The sequence below is a fragment of the Tasmannia lanceolata genome, unplaced genomic scaffold (genome assembly GCF_043159265.1).
Source record: "Tasmannia lanceolata isolate RefF3 unplaced genomic scaffold, GAP_Taslan_0.1 ptg000037l, whole genome shotgun sequence".
In the NCBI taxonomy this organism is placed as follows: domain Eukaryota; kingdom Viridiplantae; phylum Streptophyta; class Magnoliopsida; order Canellales; family Winteraceae; genus Tasmannia; species Tasmannia lanceolata.
Genome location: NW_027518714.1, coordinates 3,757,879 through 3,777,368, shown reverse-complemented (window position 1 = coordinate 3,777,368; position 19,490 = coordinate 3,757,879). Strand labels below are relative to the sequence as shown.

Here is a 19,490-nt window from a genome sequence, read left to right as displayed (position 1 = left end):
AAACAACTACTATTACTATGGCAATGGCCTTCCCCAGTTCTCTGCTTCAGTGTTTGAGCCACAGTAGAATCCAACTATCCAAAGCGAGCAAATAAAGAAAATATGATCAAAGCTGCAATCTTTTTGGAGGAAAGTGTTTTGACTATGAACACCAGAGGTTTGCATCTTGTTTCATCTCCTAGTGTTTATGAGCTTGTACGATACCATGAATTTCAGGGCATTTATGTCAATCATGAATTCTATTAGCATGATTTTGGGAGAACTTATGGTAAATTGAGTCTATTTTGAAGGGCATATGGATCTGACTTGTCGAATGAGGTCTTGTTCATTGGCTGTTCAACCTGATAGTATAGTTATATTGAAGTGAAACCTTCTTCTTGTATAGTTGTAATATTATATCTTGGAAAAAATGCATATGTATATTCTTTTAGAATTTATTATTTGAGATAGATGGAATGAAGGCAAAGCTACCCACGAAAGGCGGAAGGGAAAGCAGAGTGGATAAGCTAATTCCTCATCCTTAAATCAATATTCCCACCCACTCACCCACGCGCAAAAATTTAAAAATTATAGATCTACTCTTGCTTCCTCTACGTATGTATTGATAATCTCCACAGCCTTGTCCTTTACGCCTTCTTTTGACAGTTTATCAGCTTTTCCTTAGCTGACCTCTTCATAGGCTGAAATCATGACCCAATTTTCCAAACTAGATATTTGATTTCTGATGTAATGCCTGCTAACTTCCAAGGTCCTATCTTTGTTAGCAGCCCATCCGAAGACATTAGCTGAATCGCCTTAGATGATTAAGGGGCCAAGCCTAACATTCACGTACCATCTTAGCCCTCAAAGTAGAAGCAAGAGCTTGCAACTTGTTCACATCACAAATTTCTGCTTGGCCCAAAAAAGACATCAGCAATCTACCACTAGAATCTCGGAGTACCATTGATGCCCGCTCGTCTTGGGTTCCATTTTTGTGCTACCATCCAAATTTAGTTTCAGTCATCCTGGTGGTGGAGGAATCCATCTTGGTGCAGCGTTAACCTTTCTTCATATTTTGATCGGAACCATTTGCCAATTCCTCAGAACGTCTCCAAGTCTATACCGTGGTGACAGTTTTTCCTTTCCCCAATACATCTTGGTCCGATCCAGTTTCTTTAATGGAGCTCTCTCATTCAAGCTTCCTTGGAGAAGGCAGTTCATGGTCCTGCCACCACTGTCTCGTAGAATAAGCTTGTCTGGAACCTATTCATTCTTCCAAAATATTTCATTCGTTTGTTGGGGAGCTCTAATGGATCGCCGACAGAAATGGTACTCAAATCCAGGCACTTTTCTCTGACTTAAAGATCCTAATTCTGTAGAAGCAGCGAAGAATCAGAGCTTCGTGTCTTCTTTAACTGCCATTTTTCAGATCTGCTTTGAGTCATTTCTTGAGTCCTGGTTTGGATTGCAGTGGTTTCATGCAGTTAACATCCCAGGTCTGTGTTACGTGCATAACAATCTCTATGATTTGGTTGTTCGGATAAGCATGCTCATGTGGCAGTTGAGATAAGCAACATGGGTTTTGGGTAGATTTTATGATGTTCTTATCACTTTACAAGTTTTTAGGAAAGTTGCTATTGTTTAGGAGTGGGCACGTAGGGTGTTGGTTGCTAATGATTAGGTGATGTGAGAGTTGTTTTCTCTTTAAATAAATAATATGTAACCAGTCGTTTTAACTTATGAAGAATTTATCCCAGAAAATTGTGTTTGCGCACAAAGGAGGACGAAGTGGGTCCAGAGGCCGATCTTCCCTCTGAGAAGATCAATCCGTTGCGATCCGAATCGGGTTCGTAACAGTCTGTTCTTGAATTGGATGTCTAATCACTCTTTACACACATATGGCAGAATCTTTAAATTCGCTTTCATGTGCTTCTGTTCTGTGAGAAATAAGTCAAATTCCACATCATCAATGCTTCTAGGTTCAAAATCCTTGGCCCCATCAAATGGAAAGCGGATCGAGCTACTTTCTTCTTGCACTATTTTTTGGTTATTAGATAAAAATTATGCGCCTTCATCAATGCCAAGCCATGTCTTCGTCTCCCCCAAAGTCACTGAGAATTATTCGAGTGTCTCAGGCTTCACCTCCATTTTTGTGGCTGAAGTTTAATGTGGATGGTGTATCAAAATCAAATCTGAAGAGAGCAAGGGTGCGGCCGCCTCATTCTTAACTCAGGCTGCAAATTAGCAAATTTCTGCTCAGTAGAATTCCAGGCTGTTCTGCTTGGTCTTAATTATACTGCATCTATTCCTCCTGGCCTCCATTTGGGTTGAAAACATTTCCCGACTAGCGGTTATTGCTATCAAGAATCAGTCCCATACCTTATTGAGTTGTAAATCTTCGCATAGCATAATTCTTGCTAACCTTTCAGGCAGTCAATGGAAGATTACCCAAATCTTCAGGGGTAGCAAACTGCAGTGCTGATTGGCTTGCTGGTAAAGAAACCTCCTTTTAGTTCTTCTTCGCATTCCTCTAAATAAATCATACAATTCTTCATGGCACTAGTTTTCATCAGTTCAGTTTTAGTTAATATGCTTTGTTTTTGGCTTCCTATACTCCTCTTTCTGGGTTATCCTCTATGCAACAGACATCCGCGAAATGCCTTCTTGCGAAAGTCCCTAGCAAATCCCATAAAATATACATAATATATAATATGAGAAATGCTAGATTGAAGGGTGCCCTTGCAAAAATTGGCTGCAAGGGCACCTCCATTGGATTCACGTCATTAAGGTGCTTGTATATATAATATGAGAAATGCTAAATTTAAGCAGGCACCCCCATTGCATTCACAACATGGCGCATTTTTTATAGCACTGGAAAATATATAAAAGTAGAGCAATAATAAATGCACCTTGATGAGATGGATCCAATGGGGGTGCTCTTGCAGCTTATTTTTTGCAAGGTCACCCTTCCATTTAGCATTCCTCATGAGGGCCCCTAGCAAAAAGAACCCATTACGTGGATGGTCAGATTGCAATTTTAAGGTGGGGCACATTGAAGGCACCTTAAATAAACACGTGTCCCTATTATTTCTCTTAGAGCACCAAAGAAAAACGAACAGCTGTCCCAGTCCCACCCACAAACAGATAAAAGTCAGCTACCATTGGAGGATTTTCAACGGTTAGCTCAACCACCCGTATGACACTCGGTTAAATCACAGCCCTCGATTCTCACACTCAAAACGTTTCTATTCTTCTTCCCCTATACTAGTGATATATAGCATAGATATATAAAACGAACGCTCAAAAGAGCAATTTCACTAGTGAGTGAAGCCCATGGCTGCTTCTTGGCTCATCTTACTCTTTCTGGTTCTCTTTGAGTTGTATGGTCACACAGGGACTCTTGTAACAGGTCGCATTCTGCTTGGCTCCCGATTGTTGGCCAACGGAAACCAGGCTTGGATTTCTGATAATGGAACATTTGCTTTTGGATTTTCTCCGACAGATTCGCCGGATGAATTTCAACTAGCAATCTGGTATGCTGGACTTCCCGGCAATCGGACTGTAGTTTGGTCTCCTAACAGGTGAGTTCAATATCTTCAATGTGTGATGGGCATTTGATCTTTGTAGTGTTTCTATATGCGATGAAAGAGATTGGTCTTAGGCTCTTAGGCTCTTAGGCTCTTAGGCTCTTAGGCCTTAGCTTAACTGAACTAAAAAATGTTATAAGACAAAAAAAAATACAAGAATTATGATTTTGGCCATTTTTGGCAACCATGATTTTTTTTATTTTCCATGGAATATCATCTCAACAGTTGTTGAGAGGGTAGGGAGAGAGAGAGAGAGAGAGGAACAGAATCGAGAGGACTGAGGAGGTGGTGCAAAGTGGCTCAAAAATAAGGAAAACAAAAACTCTTTTGAGTAGAGTTTTTTCTTTTCCCTGTTTTCCAGTCACTTCTCACCCTCTCTCCTCGCTCATGCATGCCATCTCATTTCTTTCCCTCTCCTACAGTCCCACCCCTCATTGCCTCTCTTCTACAACTCAACTCTACTAAACTAAGCCTTTGTCCCAAACTAGTTGGGGTCGGCTAATGAATCCTATAGAAAATCTTCGTGAAGAAGGTGAAAGAATCTACGCGGCTGAAAATTGACTGAGTCTAGTCCTGACATTAGTTGGGTTCCTCTACATACTCATTGCCTCTCTTCTACCACTTGATAAATTAATATTCCATGGAAAAAACTTTCACGGCGGCCAAACATATGACTCATATGATATGAGTGTTTGAGTGACTCCCCCTCTCTCCAGCTCTAAACGAGTTTAAGGCGCACGTATCGGGAATGCCCCTACGGCCATCCATATCTTCTACGTGTCTTTATGACAAGTGTATCCCTAACATTGTCATAAATGACAAACATATCCCTTGTGTACAAATGGCAATATTGAATATTGGGTGTTCTGTGGGACAACCCTGACACAAGCGTGTCTTGAATGTGGTGGAGATACCAACTGGGCAACTGGTAAGGTAGTAAATAAACAGTTAACAAAAGAAGGGTATTATAGTAAATAAACGTATCTCAACGAAAGGTTCTCATCGCCTGAATGGAATCGTTCCAAAGGTTATTGATTGACTCAGCCAACGATTTCCTCTCTCGCTTCTCTGTAGAAACTCACCAGTCGGAAAAGAAGCAGTTGTGGAGCTCGATTCGACCGGAAACCTCGCACTCATCGACGGAAAATCCAACGTCTGGTCATCAAACACCTCCGGCCAAGGCGTGGAATCGGCCGTGTTGTCAGATTCCGGCAGCTTAGTCCTCTACAACACTACTCTCCACGAAGTCTGGCAAAGCTTCTGGCACCCATCTGACACACTCCTCCCAGGCCAACCGTTAACGGTTTCTCTTGAACTCACAACTCCAAAATCACCAACCCACGGTGGTGGCTACTACTCTCTGAAGATGCTCCAACAACCCACTTCACTCAGCCTAGCTCTCACCTACAACTCGCTGGAATCTTACAACTCCAACTACTCATACTGGTCTAACCCTGAGATTTCAAATGCAACTGGTGATGTTGTTGCTATCTTAGACCAGTCAGGGAACTTTGGCATTGTATATGGTGAGAATCCTGCAGGAACAGTGTATGTTTACAAGAGCAACGGTGGGGGCCGCCAGGATGGGCAATTCCGCAGTACAAATGGAACTGTCCTCCGGCGAGTCGTGATCGAATCAAATGGCAATTTACGACTCTACGAATGGGATGACAATAGTACTAATGGGTCTCATCAGTGGGTTTCGAATTGGGCGGCGGTGTCGAATCCCTGCACAATTGCTGGGATTTGTGGGAATGGGATATGTAATTTGGATGGAACCAAGACATATTCCAACTGTACTTGCCTGCCGGGAACTTCCTCTCCGGCGGTTCATGACATTGCCGCAGGGTGCTTGTCAGATTCTTTGCCACTGCCGGGGAATTGCAGTTCTATGTCATTGTCTGAGAGCTCGAACTCTACATTCAAGATGGTGGCAATGGCTCAGACCAAATACTACTTCTCAGGAGCTTCAGTTATTGAAAATTACAGTGATATTTCGTCGAGTTCGGAGTGTGGAAAGTCTTGTCTTTCGAATTGTGCTTGTGTGGCTTCAGTTTATGGGCTTTCAGAGGAGCAGACTTACTGTTGGATTCTGAAGAGTATGGTGTTTGGGGGATTGCAGGATCCAAGCTCGACCCTTTTCGTTAAGGTCAGGATCAATAGCTCGTTAATGACGTTGCCGAGAGGAATTCCAGACGAGTCACATTCAGGCGAGTCTGGGGGCGGGCATGATAGGGTTCTGGTTCTCCCATTGGTTCTCTGCACTTCTTTTCTTCTTTGTTTCCTCTGCTTATTGTTGTGTTACAGTGTGAGCAAGAAGAGATCACAGGCTAGACCAGTCGAAAGCAATCTAATGGTGACAGGAGCGCCTCAGAATTTCAGTTTCCGCTATCTGCAGAACGCTACCAGTAATTTCTCTCAACTGCTCGGAACTGGTGAGGAAAATCATCTTTTAATCTTTAACATTGGGCTATTCTTCTCTGATTACTGAACATTTATGTTTCTTCAATGACTTTTTATTAGCATTTCTCTTTCATATTATAAAAAAATGGTAAGTAAATGTGTAGATAGATATCTTAGTCTTATTAATTAAGAGGGTTTGTTTTCTAATTAGGTGGGTTTGGAAGTGTTTATAAGGGAAGCCTTGGAGATGGTACATTGGTTGCAGTGAAGAAACTAGAAAGGTTCTTACCTCACGGGGAGAAGGAATTCATTACAGAAGTGAACACCATTGGTTCCATGCACCACATGAACTTAGTACGGTTATGTGGGTTCTGTTCTGAGGGATCACATAGGTATAGTGTTGTTCTCTCTTGCCAGTTTATCTTTCCTTTAAAAAATTTCCCTTTGAGATCATTGGTGTGGTGACTTTCGATCCACAAATTCATGTTGTTATGGCCGTTATCGAATTAAAAGAGAAAAGAGTACGGAAAGATTTGGGTAGAAATAAAGAGGTTAATATTGACTTTGCACACAGTAAACACAGAAAGTAGTGTTCGAGTCACAGGTCCAGTCGTGGGAGATATTTCTTTTTCCCCATAATTCGGAGGTTCCATCATGTAGGACATTGAAAATGGAGATCAAATGAGTGTGAAAGGGCGGCTGAGACATGAACTAGTAATAAGAAATTTGTTCTCTCATATCTGTTTGTTTTGCCAGTGACCATACTGCAAGACTGCAACTATAGTTTCAGGTTTCGGTTCATTATGACAAAAATAAAAACACGTCAGTTTTGGATAAAAATTTTGGTGAAAATCTTGTAAAATTACGGAAACCTATGAAAATATAAACAAAAGATGGGAAATTTAAGACAAATGTTCATGCAATACTAGTGCTAAAATAATAAGAAATAGACACTGAAAATCATCACATAAATAACAAGAAATTACAATGGTTTGACAACATCAGAGACCTAATGACAGGCATGCACGGTGGTACATGTCTGATAATTAAGTACTACCATATTCCATATGTGATTCATATAGATATTTATAATTTAAATTTTGAAATGAGATATTTCAATGGGATAAAAATGGAAATATTTCGGTCGCTTTGTCTGTTAATGTGAAAATTTAAAATCATGCATACAATTTCGCTGCACAAGGCAAACCACTCGGCTGCCAAGTCAACTAAGCTTCTAGGGATGAGAAGACGATCATCCCGGGACAGAAAATATATACCATCAAGATAGATAACAATAGATAACTATCTATCGAAAGTCAGTACCATACCGTTAAGGACAAGTTTTGTTGTTCATATGTCAAGGGCTGGTAAGCTTTTGCTATGTATTGCTTTTTATACACGAGTTTTCAAGATTTCAATACGTTAAAAGTCAATCCTTATAAACTTGCAGTGGTTATGGTGTCACAAGATTGAAAACAGCATTTAAATGCATATAATGCATTTTAAAATGAGTACTAAATCAATATCTAATTTCACTCGTCAACAGGCTTCTGGTATATGAGTTTATGTGTAATGGGTCACTGGACAAATGGATTTTTCCTTCATATACAAACTGCAACAGGCTACTGGATTGGAAGACTCGCTTTCACATTACCATTGCTACCGCACAAGGGATCGCATACTTCCATGAGCAATGTAGGAACCGGATTATACACTGTGACATCAAGCCAGAAAATATAATCTTGGATGAGAATTTCTGTCCAAAAGTATCAGATTTCGGACTAGCTAAGTTGATGGGCAGGGAGCACTCTCATGTTGTCACCATGGTTCGCGGCACAAGAGGCTACTTGGCACCCGAGTGGGTCAGTAATCGGCCTATCACCGTCAAAGCCGACGTCTACAGCTACGGGATGCTGCTTCTAGAGATCATTGGAGGTCGCAGAAACATCGACATGTCATTGGATACAGAGGATTTCTTCTACCCTGGGTGGGCATTCAAGGTACTGTTTTTAAAGAGCTACATTTAAAAGAAAAGGCTTTTATTTGTTTAGCTCGAGATAGCTACTGATTGTGGCAACTTTATTTTTTTCAGGAGTTGACGAATGGGACGCCGGGAAAAGTGGCAGATAAAAGGCTAAAAGGACGGGTGAAAGAAGAGGAATTGGTGAGGGCTTTGAGTGTTGCCTTTTGGTGCATTCAAGATGAGGTGTGGATGAGACCTTCAATGGGTGAAGTGGTGAAGATGTTGGAAGGATCACTTGAAATTAAGGCACCACCCATGCCTCAAGCAGTACTAGAGTTGATTGAGGAAGGGCTAGATCATGTCTACAGGGCAATGAAGAGGGAGTTCAACCCTCATAGCTCATTCACAATCAATAGCCACGCAACATCACAAGCTACTTGTAGTTACTCAACCATGTCACCCAGGTAACATATGCTGATATGGTAATCAATATCTAATATACATTAACTATTTCATCCAGTAGTATCAATCAGAAGATGTGGTTACATAGATGGATTAAAGGACAACTAACAAACAAAATACTAAAAATGATGGGGGCATCTACGAAGGAGGTGGATTTAAAGTTTACAAGCGAAGAAAGAATCGTGGGAAGGAGAATGACTGATTTTTGCATGAGAGATGAACATTCACATATGCTACATATACCACATGTGTTGTGCCACAAGTGCTACATGCCACGTGGCATCCACTCTATGTTGACATTTTTCTTTTAATTGTTTTTTTTATTATTTATTTTCTATTTTCGTCATTTTATTTGTAGCCGACTTTTTAGGCATCAAATCTCATCCGTTTGGCGTGCTTTTTGTATTATTAGAAAGGTTTTTCAATTACCTATCTAATGGGCCCAAGATCACATGATTTGGATGTGATTTGAGCAAGTTATGAGTGTTTTTAGGATAGGGTAAGTGTCTATTACGGGATTACTATTTTAGGTAAGTTTTAGTCTAAGTTTTAGGTTTTATTTATGTTATTTTAGATGGACGGCTATGATTAGTTGCTTGGGTATTAGGTTAGTTTTTATGGTTTCTTTTCTTACAAATACATCTTATGAAAGCAATGTAAGAGACTTTTGACTATTAAATAAGGAATTAAAGTTTTTTTGCAAAAGAAGCTATTGAAGCTTGGGACTTCTTCTCTTCTCTCTCCTTGGTGGCTTGGAGTCATTCTTCTCAATCCCCTCTCATCTTCTCACTTCTATTCTCCTCTCAAATCACCCATAAACAAGTCATTAGTTCTTCAATTTTTGTGTATTCTTAAACCCTAAAATACAAAACCAAAAATCCAAATGTCACCTACATCATTTAAGATCTCATCTTGAAACTTTGAAGGACTTATTTTGGGATTAAACCTTAGCCATAGCAATCAAAATTCATAATTTTACAACCACTTTCGAGGCCAATCAAATTTTCACACATTTCAAGCCCCAAAACTTGCTTTTGGAGATTGAAAGCGTAATCGGCCAATGTAGCAGCCCCCTAAACCTGAAAATCTGATTTATTTCATCATTTAAACCTATTATCTTTCAACCCAGCAGTTTACCCAGAATTTCCAGATCTATCCAAATTACCAAAATACCCTTTTGGCCTAAATTGGACCGATTTGACCCCATTTTGTTGATGCAGAAATTTATTACTGTTTTTTCATTGGATTATTGCTGATTTCTCATCAAAATAAGGTTTAATACATAGCTTTTGGTACTGTTTTAATTATTCTACTTGGTCGCACGTTTAAAACCCCGTTTTAGCCTAATTTTGCCCTTAACTAGTTACCCGAAGGACCCTTTAACTGTCGACTAATTTGTTTAAGGTTTATTTCATGCTAATTGTGTTCTTTCTCATTATTTAATGCAAATTTAAGCCTCAATATTGCTGCTGTCCGCCAATTAATTCTACCTGAAATCAACCCTAGTTAACCAGTAGGTGTCTTTAGCCTCTTAAGAGTTAGCTCTAAACTTTCCTAGAACCCCTTATCCCATTAGGAGTGTAGGATTTTGCCTCATTTAGGTATTGTCCTGCATCAACTTGGTATCAAAGCACAGAGTTTTTTTTTATATTTTAAGGAAACCTTTTAGTGTGTTGAGGTAAAAAAAAAAAATAAGTGTCCAATTTTTTGTTCTCTTTGCATGCCAACAAGGAGTGGTAAAGATTACAACACGATGACAACCAGCAATCAGGTGTCGAATGATGAGTTGGCCCAACTCATAAAAGACACTAGGGCAGATATGAATCTTCTCCGCGAAGAGATACGACTTAACAGAATGGGTCGTGAAGCCCACAGTCGAGAGTTACAAGCCATTAGTAACGAAATTCAAGCGCCTAATTTTGCCCTTAACTAATTACCCGAAGGACCGTTTACGTGTCGACTAATTTTTTTAAGGTTTAGTTCATGCTAATTGTGTTCTTTCTCATTATTTAATGCAAATTTAAGCCTCAATATTGCTGCTGTCCGCCAATTAATTCTACCTTAAATCAACCCTAGTTAACCAGTATGTGTCTTTAGCCTCCTATGAGTTAGCCCTAAACTTTCCTAGAACCCATTATCCCATTAGGAGTGTAGGATTTTCCCTCGTTTAGGTATTGTCCTGCATCACTCAAATTGTAATAATGTGAATAACTGAATGTTGAGTATTTTGATACATGTATTTTGTATAGATGGCATGGAGTCTGGGCAAATGCAGGTGAAACATATGCAACAAAAGCAGGAACAGAAAAACCCTAAAACAATACAACCAAACCTTCTTATTCAACAAATCACAAATAAGCACTCAAATTGGTGTCAAGTTTCGGAGAGTGGTATCAACTACCAACCGAAACCCACATGCCGGACTCATGCAATTAAAGCCGTAGGATCCTCATAATTCTCTTTCTTCTATCAGAGACGCAGGATACAAGTTCTATGGTCAAAAGATTAAATGAATGAAGTTGCATTTTCGTAAGCGCTTACATAAAATCATCATAGTCATCGAGGGCATCATAAGCATTGACCGCCACATCATCGTCCGGCTTATCTACAATAAGTTGTTTCTTCTTTCCAGCTGAGACATATAAGAGGAGAAAAATAGATGAGAAAGAAACTAGGGCTTGCACGTGACTAAAAAGGGAAGGGAGGTGAATCTAAATGCATACCTGCTTTCTTTTTACTGGCATTGGCTTCCTTCTCTGCTTTGAGCTTTTCATTTGCTATTGTTGTGATGGAAGAAGCAACGTCTTTCGCATCTGCTGCTTTCAATTGTGTCATTGACAGTCTCATCACTGCCTTAAGTAGGATCATGTAATGAAAGCTTTTCTGAAATATAAAGTTAAGGAAATGGTCAACTGACCGAAAACTTGTATTGTGCTCGTAAGCATAGCCCCTCTAGTCTTCTTCAGTGGTGAGAGAGATAGGATCTCCCTGACAATACATGGGACAACCTCCTGGTATTTTTTTAAAAAAAAAATTAGGACAAACTCCTTGTATTTTCATCGATCCCATCAATCCCACCCACAAAAAAGCCACAGAGGTCACAAAATTGTATTGTGGGGGACTGGAGCAAACTTCTGAAATAATTTCAATTGTAACGTATAGGCAACCTGCTAATATGTTGCATTTAAATTTATAAGCAATTTAAATAAGAAATTTACTAGAGAGAAAATTGAGTGGGTTGAGATTGTAGCAATTGGTCGAGTGTGCCTCAACTTTGAGGTTGATCCATACCTGGGTTACCTATTAATGAAAAAGAAATTGTGACATAAAACAGAGAACTGTAATTAAAAATTGTTGTATTTGGGCGAAATAAGGGGACTCAAACAAAGAAACCTGGTTTTTCCCTTAAAGGCTTGAAGAAACAAAAAACACATGAATCTAGATCTAAAAGAAAACGCATCTGGAACTTTTTTTTAAAAAAAACAAAAAACTTATGGAAATAAAAGCTGGAGAAATAAGGATTAGAAACCCTTTCCATCCTCAACCATGATGAGATATTATGTATGAGCATTCAATACAAGCAACAAAGGTAAGAAATGCAAATTTGTTGATCATAAGAAATCCATTTAAAGGGAACAGATTAAAGGAAAAGCTACGGAATAAAAATTTAAAAAGAAATGCTATGCAACAGCGTAGAAGCAAACCACATGAAATTAGGATTTAAAGAGAAACATAGAAGAGCTGATAATTTCCAGCAAAAAAACCACAGAAGCAGGCATTAAGCCCCTTTCATCCTCAACATTTAAGTGGATTAATTGTACTTTAGTTAAATGAATTACAGGGGAGAGTCTACACTATCCCAATAAAGTCAACTAACCTCATATGGACGGAGCTTATGTGATATGAGCTCTGCATACTCTAGGAAATCAGTCTCAGATTTGGGGATAAAATTATCAAGTGACTTCTCATCACTTCTCTTGCCAAACAGTTCAGTGGTGGACTTATAATCAGCTTCTTCCACAAGCCTGAGATGGAGAAATATCAAATGTAATGGCGATAAGCTAAGAACATAACAATAATGTCTTTGAATCAACAAAAAATGATCAAAGAAAATGCCTAGTTTCACCTTTGCTGGCGAAGTTTCTCTGCCACGGGATCAGCAAGCACTTCCTCTGCAACTTTGGCTGTCTTTCCTTTCTTTCCACTTGCTTTCCCCCCATGTTTTGGAATGACCTTTTCTACATGAGGTTCTGGTTCGGGTGGCTGAATCCAACAGACCCCAAAACTCGTGAGCTTTCTGTTTTCTAGTGCAATTGCTAAATGAAGCAGCGGACAAAATTAGGTCAGCAACCAACAAATTACGGCATTAGAAGAAACCATTGAAAATAAGATCACTGTATTGGACATGTAAAGGTAGAGAAGAATCCAACCAAGGTTTTAAATCTCGGTTTCGGTTTCGGTACGAAATTTCGGACGAAATCTTGTAAAAATTTCACCGAAATTTCACCGAAATTTTGTACTTCACCGAAACGTTTCACCGAAATTTCCGAAATTTCACCAAAATTTTACCGAAACGAAACATTTCGGCCAAAATTTCCAAAACGTTTCGGCGAAGTTTGGTACTTTTCCGACTCACAGTGAATTTCGTTTCGGTTTCCACCGAAACGAAATATTTCGGCCGAAACGAAACGTTTCGGCCGAAATTTAAAACCATGAATCCAACAGAAGAGCACATATATCTGAAAAGAATCCCACAAGTAGAACACAAGTATATTGAGGATTTTCTATGAACATACAGGAAGCCCGGCATTCTCAGGAGCATGTGTTGATGTGCTTAAGGATCCTTCCTACACCTGATGCTTTAAGAACTCATTTTAAGACTGAGAGCAATGCATCTCTTTCATTAAGATTGATGAAATCATATACCTAATTGAAGTATTGAACACGCATTTTTTTGGAAATAAGTGTGAGAATGACACACAAGGATTTGAATGTCGGTTTCAGCCACCAGTTTTGGTGGAAATTTCAACCGAAATCACGAAAAACCTTGATAAAAATTTCATTTTTTTTTTTTCAAAAACACCGAAATGTATAAAATTTCAGTAATTTCGGTGGAAATTTTGTAAATAAGGTTGAAAAACGAAATTTTGGGGAAATCCTGTATTTTTCCAATTCCATGTACTTTCGGTGTAGGTCCATATCAACACCAAAATATTTCGGCCAAAATTTTGGATTTCGGCCGAAATTTAAACTATGGATACACAAACATGAGGTAAACAAGAACAGTGAAAATCGTTACCGGAGTAGAAACTTCTTCATCTTCCCAAGACTCCTTTACATCATTTTCATCTACATCTTCATCATCCCATTTACTTTTAGGTTGTTCCTTTATAAGAATAGGTGCCACTAGCTCATCCTCTGATACAGGAAGCAACAAAAATGGTTGAAAATGAAGCAAAAAGGATCAAAATAACATGCAATGCTCAAAAAATTATAATATTGAAATATTAATAAGTGATCATATCCCATCATTGGTTGTGACTTGTGAGTATACACATGCTAGCAATTGTTCAGTCCCATATGGTTGGAACAAGAAGGAAAAGAAGAGCAAAGAGCAAAAGAAAGAGCTAACAATAAAAACAAGGGCCCTCAGGGGAAGGAAATCAAAGATCTCAAGAGCGGATCTACTAGCACCTACCCGTGCCAATCTGTCTGCATCACTATTCGCCGACCTCTTAATAAGCGGGAATTGCACATGGAAATCGGCCACTCATTCCTGTATCTCGTCAACCATATTACCCAATCTCCATGGGTGGGGGATAACTATCCTCCATCCATATAACATTTAAGTGAATCTCCCTCTACTATCAATATACTTAAATCCCTCTCCTAGATAATTTTGATGCCTTGCAAGACAGCTCCCAATTCCACTTCATTGGAAACCGTGATCCCAATGGGGCCAAAGAAAGCCCACCTGGTCATACCCCAATCATCCTTTAGGAGACCTCCTACACCAGCTAAACCAGAGTTACCCAAGCTCAATCCATCAAAGTTCAGCTTACCTAGGGATTGTTCTCTTAGGCATCCTCGGCTCATACCCGTATTGCCCATATATATCCCGCTCCCCTTCTTGAAACAATAGCTTATTCATGGGAGGGGGCTGGTTTTTCTGCACTCCACCCAATCCCATTTCTGTGACATGCTTCAGATGCCATCCATCATTGTGCTTCTCTTCCATCCGTCTATTACTCTCTTCATTCTTCTATGACCTTACATAAATTGCTCAAACAACTCCTTGCAATCAGGACTTTTTGAAGTCATTTCCAACGGCTAACAAATGACTTCTTGGATGAAGGGGTTGTAATTCCTGGTTTTTAGTTCAAAAAGTTCTGAGCCATATGCTGTCCAGACTTTCTTTCCAAAAGAAATGGGTAGAAAATGAATTAGATAAAGCTGAAGGTGGTTCAAAACAGAAACTTGACTGTAGCTTTGGTGTGATCTGGCGCAGAACAAACAGAACTAGCGCAGCATACTGAACAAGGCTGCATTCAGTCCAGAAAAGAAACGAATAACTGAATTGCACTCAAGCTGGCAGGAAACTCTGTTTCGGCGCGACTATAGTTTTTGGTATATGCAATCCGGGCCTTTTATTTTTCTTTTTGCAACCAGCCGTGCCTTATTAAATGTTTACATCATTTCCAAGGAAAAAAAATTTCCAAAATAAAAAATTTCCCTTGCTTTCAAGGAAAATTGCAAGCCTACTAGATCCTGGAATTTTATTTTTTATAAGTTTCTTTTCCGTAGATCAAAACACCACCTTAGTGTTTCTATGGCTTCATTTGAATTTCTTTGGCCTAATTGACATTTTTATAATTCTGTTGGGTGTCGTGTCGTAGTGAATATACATCAAACAATAAACCTCCATCAGAATTTTTCAGATACATAAAACAATGGAAGAAATGCAATTTGGTGATGGGTAAATCATTTTTGTTTTCAATACTATCAGAACCAGAACCTAGCTGAATAGTTACACCCATCTTTTTGGCAGTGAAGATAAATACACAAAATAAATGTGATTAATTCCGTTGGAAGCAAGAAAACAAAATCGAGACAAGCAGCCAATACGACAGTAGTTAAATATTACCCCAGTCCTCCATCTTCTTCTAGGTCTTCAATTCCTTATAGCATTCAAAGAGGAATCTATATATATTGAATTGAAAGCAAAAGTCCAATTCTGCATAAGCAAAACAGGTCAACAAATGAAATATCTGACAGCAGAAAAAAGTGACTGGTAAAACATTTAAGATTTAAGAATTAGAAGTAGTCAATGAAGTAATCAATTGTACGGACGCATCAAAATAAATTTTAATTTACTTGCACAGATCTTGATATGAGATAATTCAAGAAAACATATAATCAGACGCTATATAATTCAGCTATACTTAATTTGAAAAAAAAAAAAGTCACATCCAAAAGAAATAAATCCCTGAAGAAAAGTAGCAATGGAAAAAAAGAAAAAAAGAAAAATGTTGATGGCACCAAATTTATGCTTGTTTCTAGGAAAAGACAAAAGGTCATCCTAGCTAATGCGAAAGTGAGGGCATAGTTTCTTTATAAGCAGAAAACAAGATCCTACAAATAAGGATTCAACCAATGTCCAAGCACTTGATAGTAGATGAATAACTTTTGGGCGTGGTGAGACTGGGTGATAGTAATCAATTTAAATTTGTTTGATCTAGAATGGAAAACGAAACACAAAACCAACCAAAACTTTCCGGGCAGAATTCCAGTCCATTCTGCCTGGAAACTTTCCCAAATTCTGGAAATTTTCCAGAAAAAAGGTTTTTTAGCAGTGATTTTTCTCAGTTTTCCCTTTCTGCCCCCTTTTCTAAGGACAATTTGATGAGTTTTAATCCACCCAAACGAATGGGAGGATGAATACACACCAAACCCCCCTCATATTTACATTCTTGAGAATTTCATTAATTTCTAAAACCCTCTTAAAATTCTACCCATACTTGAATATTTTTTCCTACTAAAAGAATTCTACGGGTCGTAGAGTCGAACAGCGGAGTGTTCCAATCCAGGAACAAAATAAAATGCCTGCCAGAGCAGAATTTAAAACTTGTTGGACAAACAAATCCAATGTTAAATGCTCAATGAGTAAACTTGAATCGGATAGGAAACTTGTCGAGTCCATAATGGGAATGGACCAGGTTAAATTAGTTCAACTCAGACCTGATACACTCATATTAGGGTTTCTTTTTTTTTTTAATGAATGGTTTCTAATTAGGGATGATACAAAAAGCATGTTTTGTACTTTTTTTCTGGAATAATTGGAAAACTATGTGCAGGAAAAGAAAGATGAGGGTAAAAGTGACATTAAAGAGGAAATATATGTTGCATGGGAGAATAAAACAGTAGAAAAATCGCAAAAAGGAAAAACCCTAATTACTTTAAAAAAGAAAAAGCAGTTGGAGAAAGATAGAGAGATTACCCCAAAAAAAGAGGAAGTCTGGATCTTCGTGGGAATAATGGCGTGAGACCGAAACCCAAGCGTTTATAAACGCTTGTCGCGAGGCCAAAAAGTGAGTCGTTTTCGGCTGCTGATTCTTCCAAGAGAATCCGAAACGCACATATGCGAACATTGCTCAAGTCGTTTTCGGCTTGTGCAATGTTCCCTGAAATTTCTCTTAATATTAATATATTTCTTAAGAGGCTCTTGATATTCGCACTCCTATGTTTTGATAACTGCTCTAACTCACCTTGTCTTTTCTTTTTAACCGGCTGTGAGGTCATATATTTGCACGCTCAAGTAAGCCTATTAAAAGGAGAAGACAAGGGGAGTAAGTGCAATTATCAAAATATGGTAGTGCCAATATCACTAGCCTCATTAAAAGGTTAGCATTTATAATTTCCTACAACCATTTTTAACTTACAATTTCACCTTCAATTTAAATATTTGGAAAACAGTTCCGAAAACAAAATTTCGTTCCCAGGCTAAAGACCAGAGCGAAGTCGACTAACGATTTAGACATTTTTAACAATGTTTTTGGTATTTGGGGGGATTCGAGTTGTTTAATTTGTTTTCTTGCACACAGGCCACAGTAAAGAATCCTGTCTTTTTCTATAAAAGAGGTTTTTTTTTTCCAAGCAATCTCATTAGAAAAAGGGTTAAATTTTTAAATAAATGCCACTCCCACTAGACGTCACATTTCGCGCACACAATAGACACCGGCCGAAGTATGTCCGCATGCAGGAGCGGAGCCAGGGATTTACACTGGGGGGAAGCTAATTTACACTTTGCCTGCATTGGTCCTTGGGGGGCTGCTTACTATTACTGGCGTTCAATAGCACATGTAAATGTATTTCTACCTCTTAGCGGAATTTGTGAACGCCGGTAAAACCTTTTTGTCGTAGTGGTAACATGGATTTTGCAAGTCGTTGGGGTCCATGGCCACCCCCATGCAATATCTGGCTCTGCCCCTGTCTGCAAGGCCAATATGGCATATGAGGAAAACCCGGGCAGTAAAAGGTAGCTCACCAGCCATCAGAAAAACCATTCTAATGACTGCAATTGATTTTAGATCCGTTTTCTGATTGCCAACGAACCATACTTTCTACTCTCGACTTTCTTTAGATGTTGTATGACTGAGCAAAGAAACTTCAATAGATCGCTATCATGTGTTGTTGGTTTTACTTTGAAAATTTATACTTGAAATCGGGTGTTTTGGTCATTAACGTTGAACCCAAAATTTGCAGGATGTTTGGTGCTGCGTCTCTTTGTACATGCGGTGTGAAAAAAAAAATCCCTTTCTTTCTCTATGGAGCAAAAAAAAGTCCCCCCCCCCCCCTCGCTCACTCGGGATTTATTTTCTTAAATCAGTTCAATTGGGCCTTTTTTCACAAATCCCTCTCTCTTTCACCTAAATTAATGCTCTCTGTAACTAAGTTTCTATTAATTCGCTAATGCAAGCACAAAAAAATCTGGACAAGGTGCTAAGGGAACAACACTTCAGCTACATGAGATTTATATGCTGTGTATGAAAAGTCCAATATTTTTCGGAAAGTGATAAATGCACCCCTATTCATTACTTGGGACACCCAGCTGCAGTGTATTTATGACTGCAGAGGGGCTGATGTACTTCACATGGGAAGGATTCGACCGACCCCATTGCCACATAAAATGGAGCTTGGTGTCCGAAGTAATGAAAAGGGGCACATTTATCGTTTCCTTATTTTTCAAATGATACTGCACCCACTTCATACTTCATTGGATGATTCAAGATGTTCATTTGTTGGGTCATAATGTAAATAGGGGGCTCCCCTTAAATCATTTCCATAGGATATCTTAACGCTTTAGCCAAACAAACGAATGGTTTGGATCATCCTAGGAGTCGGGCCCCATAGTATTTTTGGAAAAAGACTGCCCACACCATGAGATTTTCAAAGTAGAATGCAATCCTTTCTTGGAGGGATTGGAATTTATTAAATCACTAACATTCTTAACCAATGGTATGTGTAAAATAGTGGCCTCACTCATCAGAATGAGAGGTAAAAGGTGGCCCCACTACATCAGTATATGAGGTGTAAAATTGTAGGCCCCAACATGCTATAATGACCATTTATCGGTCATCCTCGAGCAAATTCGTGGCTCATGGCTTAATACATGGGCTCATTTTACACCTTTCCGTAGCGTAGCATAGCCCACAGGGCGGAGGCACATATAGCATGAGGGGGCCCTGGCCCCAATGAATAGCAAAATCTCTTTTATGGTGTAAATTCCGGTCTCCGCCCCTAATGGGCCAGCAATGCAAAGTATGATGCGAACTGTGAAGCATAAACATAAATTTGGTGTTTAAAGCGGACTTAAGCTCGTGCTAAACGGAGGTTCGAAACCGGCTGGTAACAAGTGTGGAGCCCTAAAACAGACCTCTTGGACCCTGTTAGAAAAAGTAAGACGCGTGGACCCTAATCAAGCCTATTGGGTTCTGCTTACTGTCTTTTTCAAGGGAAGGTGTCTTCATTTTCAGACCCCTCTTGTAAAAGTCATCTACACTCAACAACCATATATAACTAATCAATAAATACATCAT

At 39.1% G+C, this 19,490-nt stretch overlaps 2 protein-coding genes across 3 annotated transcripts; one reads left to right on the top strand and one right to left on the bottom strand.

The window, feature by feature from the left end:
* Nucleotides 1-3,152: 3,152 nt before the first annotated feature.
* LOC143860117 (G-type lectin S-receptor-like serine/threonine-protein kinase At5g24080) lies at nt 3,153-9,092 on the top strand. Its single transcript, XM_077370645.1, has 5 exons — nt 3,153-3,560; nt 4,641-6,001; nt 6,181-6,361; nt 7,516-7,969; nt 8,062-9,092. The coding sequence occupies exons 1-5, from the start codon at nt 3,313-3,315 to the stop codon at nt 8,398-8,400; spliced, it is 2,583 nt and encodes an 860-aa protein (XP_077226760.1). The 5' UTR covers nt 3,153-3,312; the 3' UTR covers nt 8,401-9,092.
* Nucleotides 9,093-10,707: 1,615 nt separating this feature from the next.
* LOC143860118 (uncharacterized) lies at nt 10,708-17,055 on the bottom strand. 2 transcript variants are annotated; one of them, XM_077370646.1, is made up of 8 exons: nt 16,892-17,055; nt 15,539-15,628; nt 13,694-13,812; nt 12,521-12,657; nt 12,272-12,419; nt 11,312-11,405; nt 11,118-11,210; nt 10,708-11,026 (listed from the first exon to the last, which is right to left on the bottom strand). In XM_077370646.1, exons 2-8 carry the CDS (start codon nt 15,549-15,551, stop codon nt 10,932-10,934), a joined length of 699 nt encoding a protein of 232 aa, XP_077226761.1. In that variant the 5' UTR covers nt 15,552-15,628; nt 16,892-17,055; the 3' UTR covers nt 10,708-10,931. The 2 variants fall into 2 exon arrangements, with proteins under 2 accessions (XP_077226761.1, XP_077226762.1); XM_077370647.1 differs by lacking the exon at nt 11,312-11,405 and having other exon boundaries at nt 11,118-11,277.
* Between the last annotated feature and the right edge of the window lie 2,435 nt (nt 17,056-19,490).

Excerpts from the sequence above, each read along its gene's own strand:
- LOC143860117 (XM_077370645.1), top strand. The coding sequence starts at position 3,313 with ATGGCTGCTTCTTGGCTCATCTTACTCTTTCTGGTTCTCTTTGAGTTG. Across the intron at positions 3,561-4,640 it reads GTAGTTTGGTCTCCTAACAG|AAACTCACCAGTCGGAAAAG; the intron begins GTGAGTTCAATA and ends GCTTCTCTGTAG. Across the intron at positions 7,970-8,061 it reads ACCCTGGGTGGGCATTCAAG|GAGTTGACGAATGGGACGCC; the intron begins GTACTGTTTTTA and ends TATTTTTTTCAG.
- LOC143860118 (XM_077370646.1), bottom strand. Across the intron at positions 12,658-13,693 it reads ATGAAGAAGTTTCTACTCCG|CCACCCGAACCAGAACCTCA; the intron begins GTAACGATTTTC and ends TGTTGGATTCAG. Across the intron at positions 11,406-12,271 it reads ATAAGCTCCGTCCATATGAG|GAGGTTGTCCCATGTATTGT; the intron begins GTTAGTTGACTT and ends AAAAAATACCAG.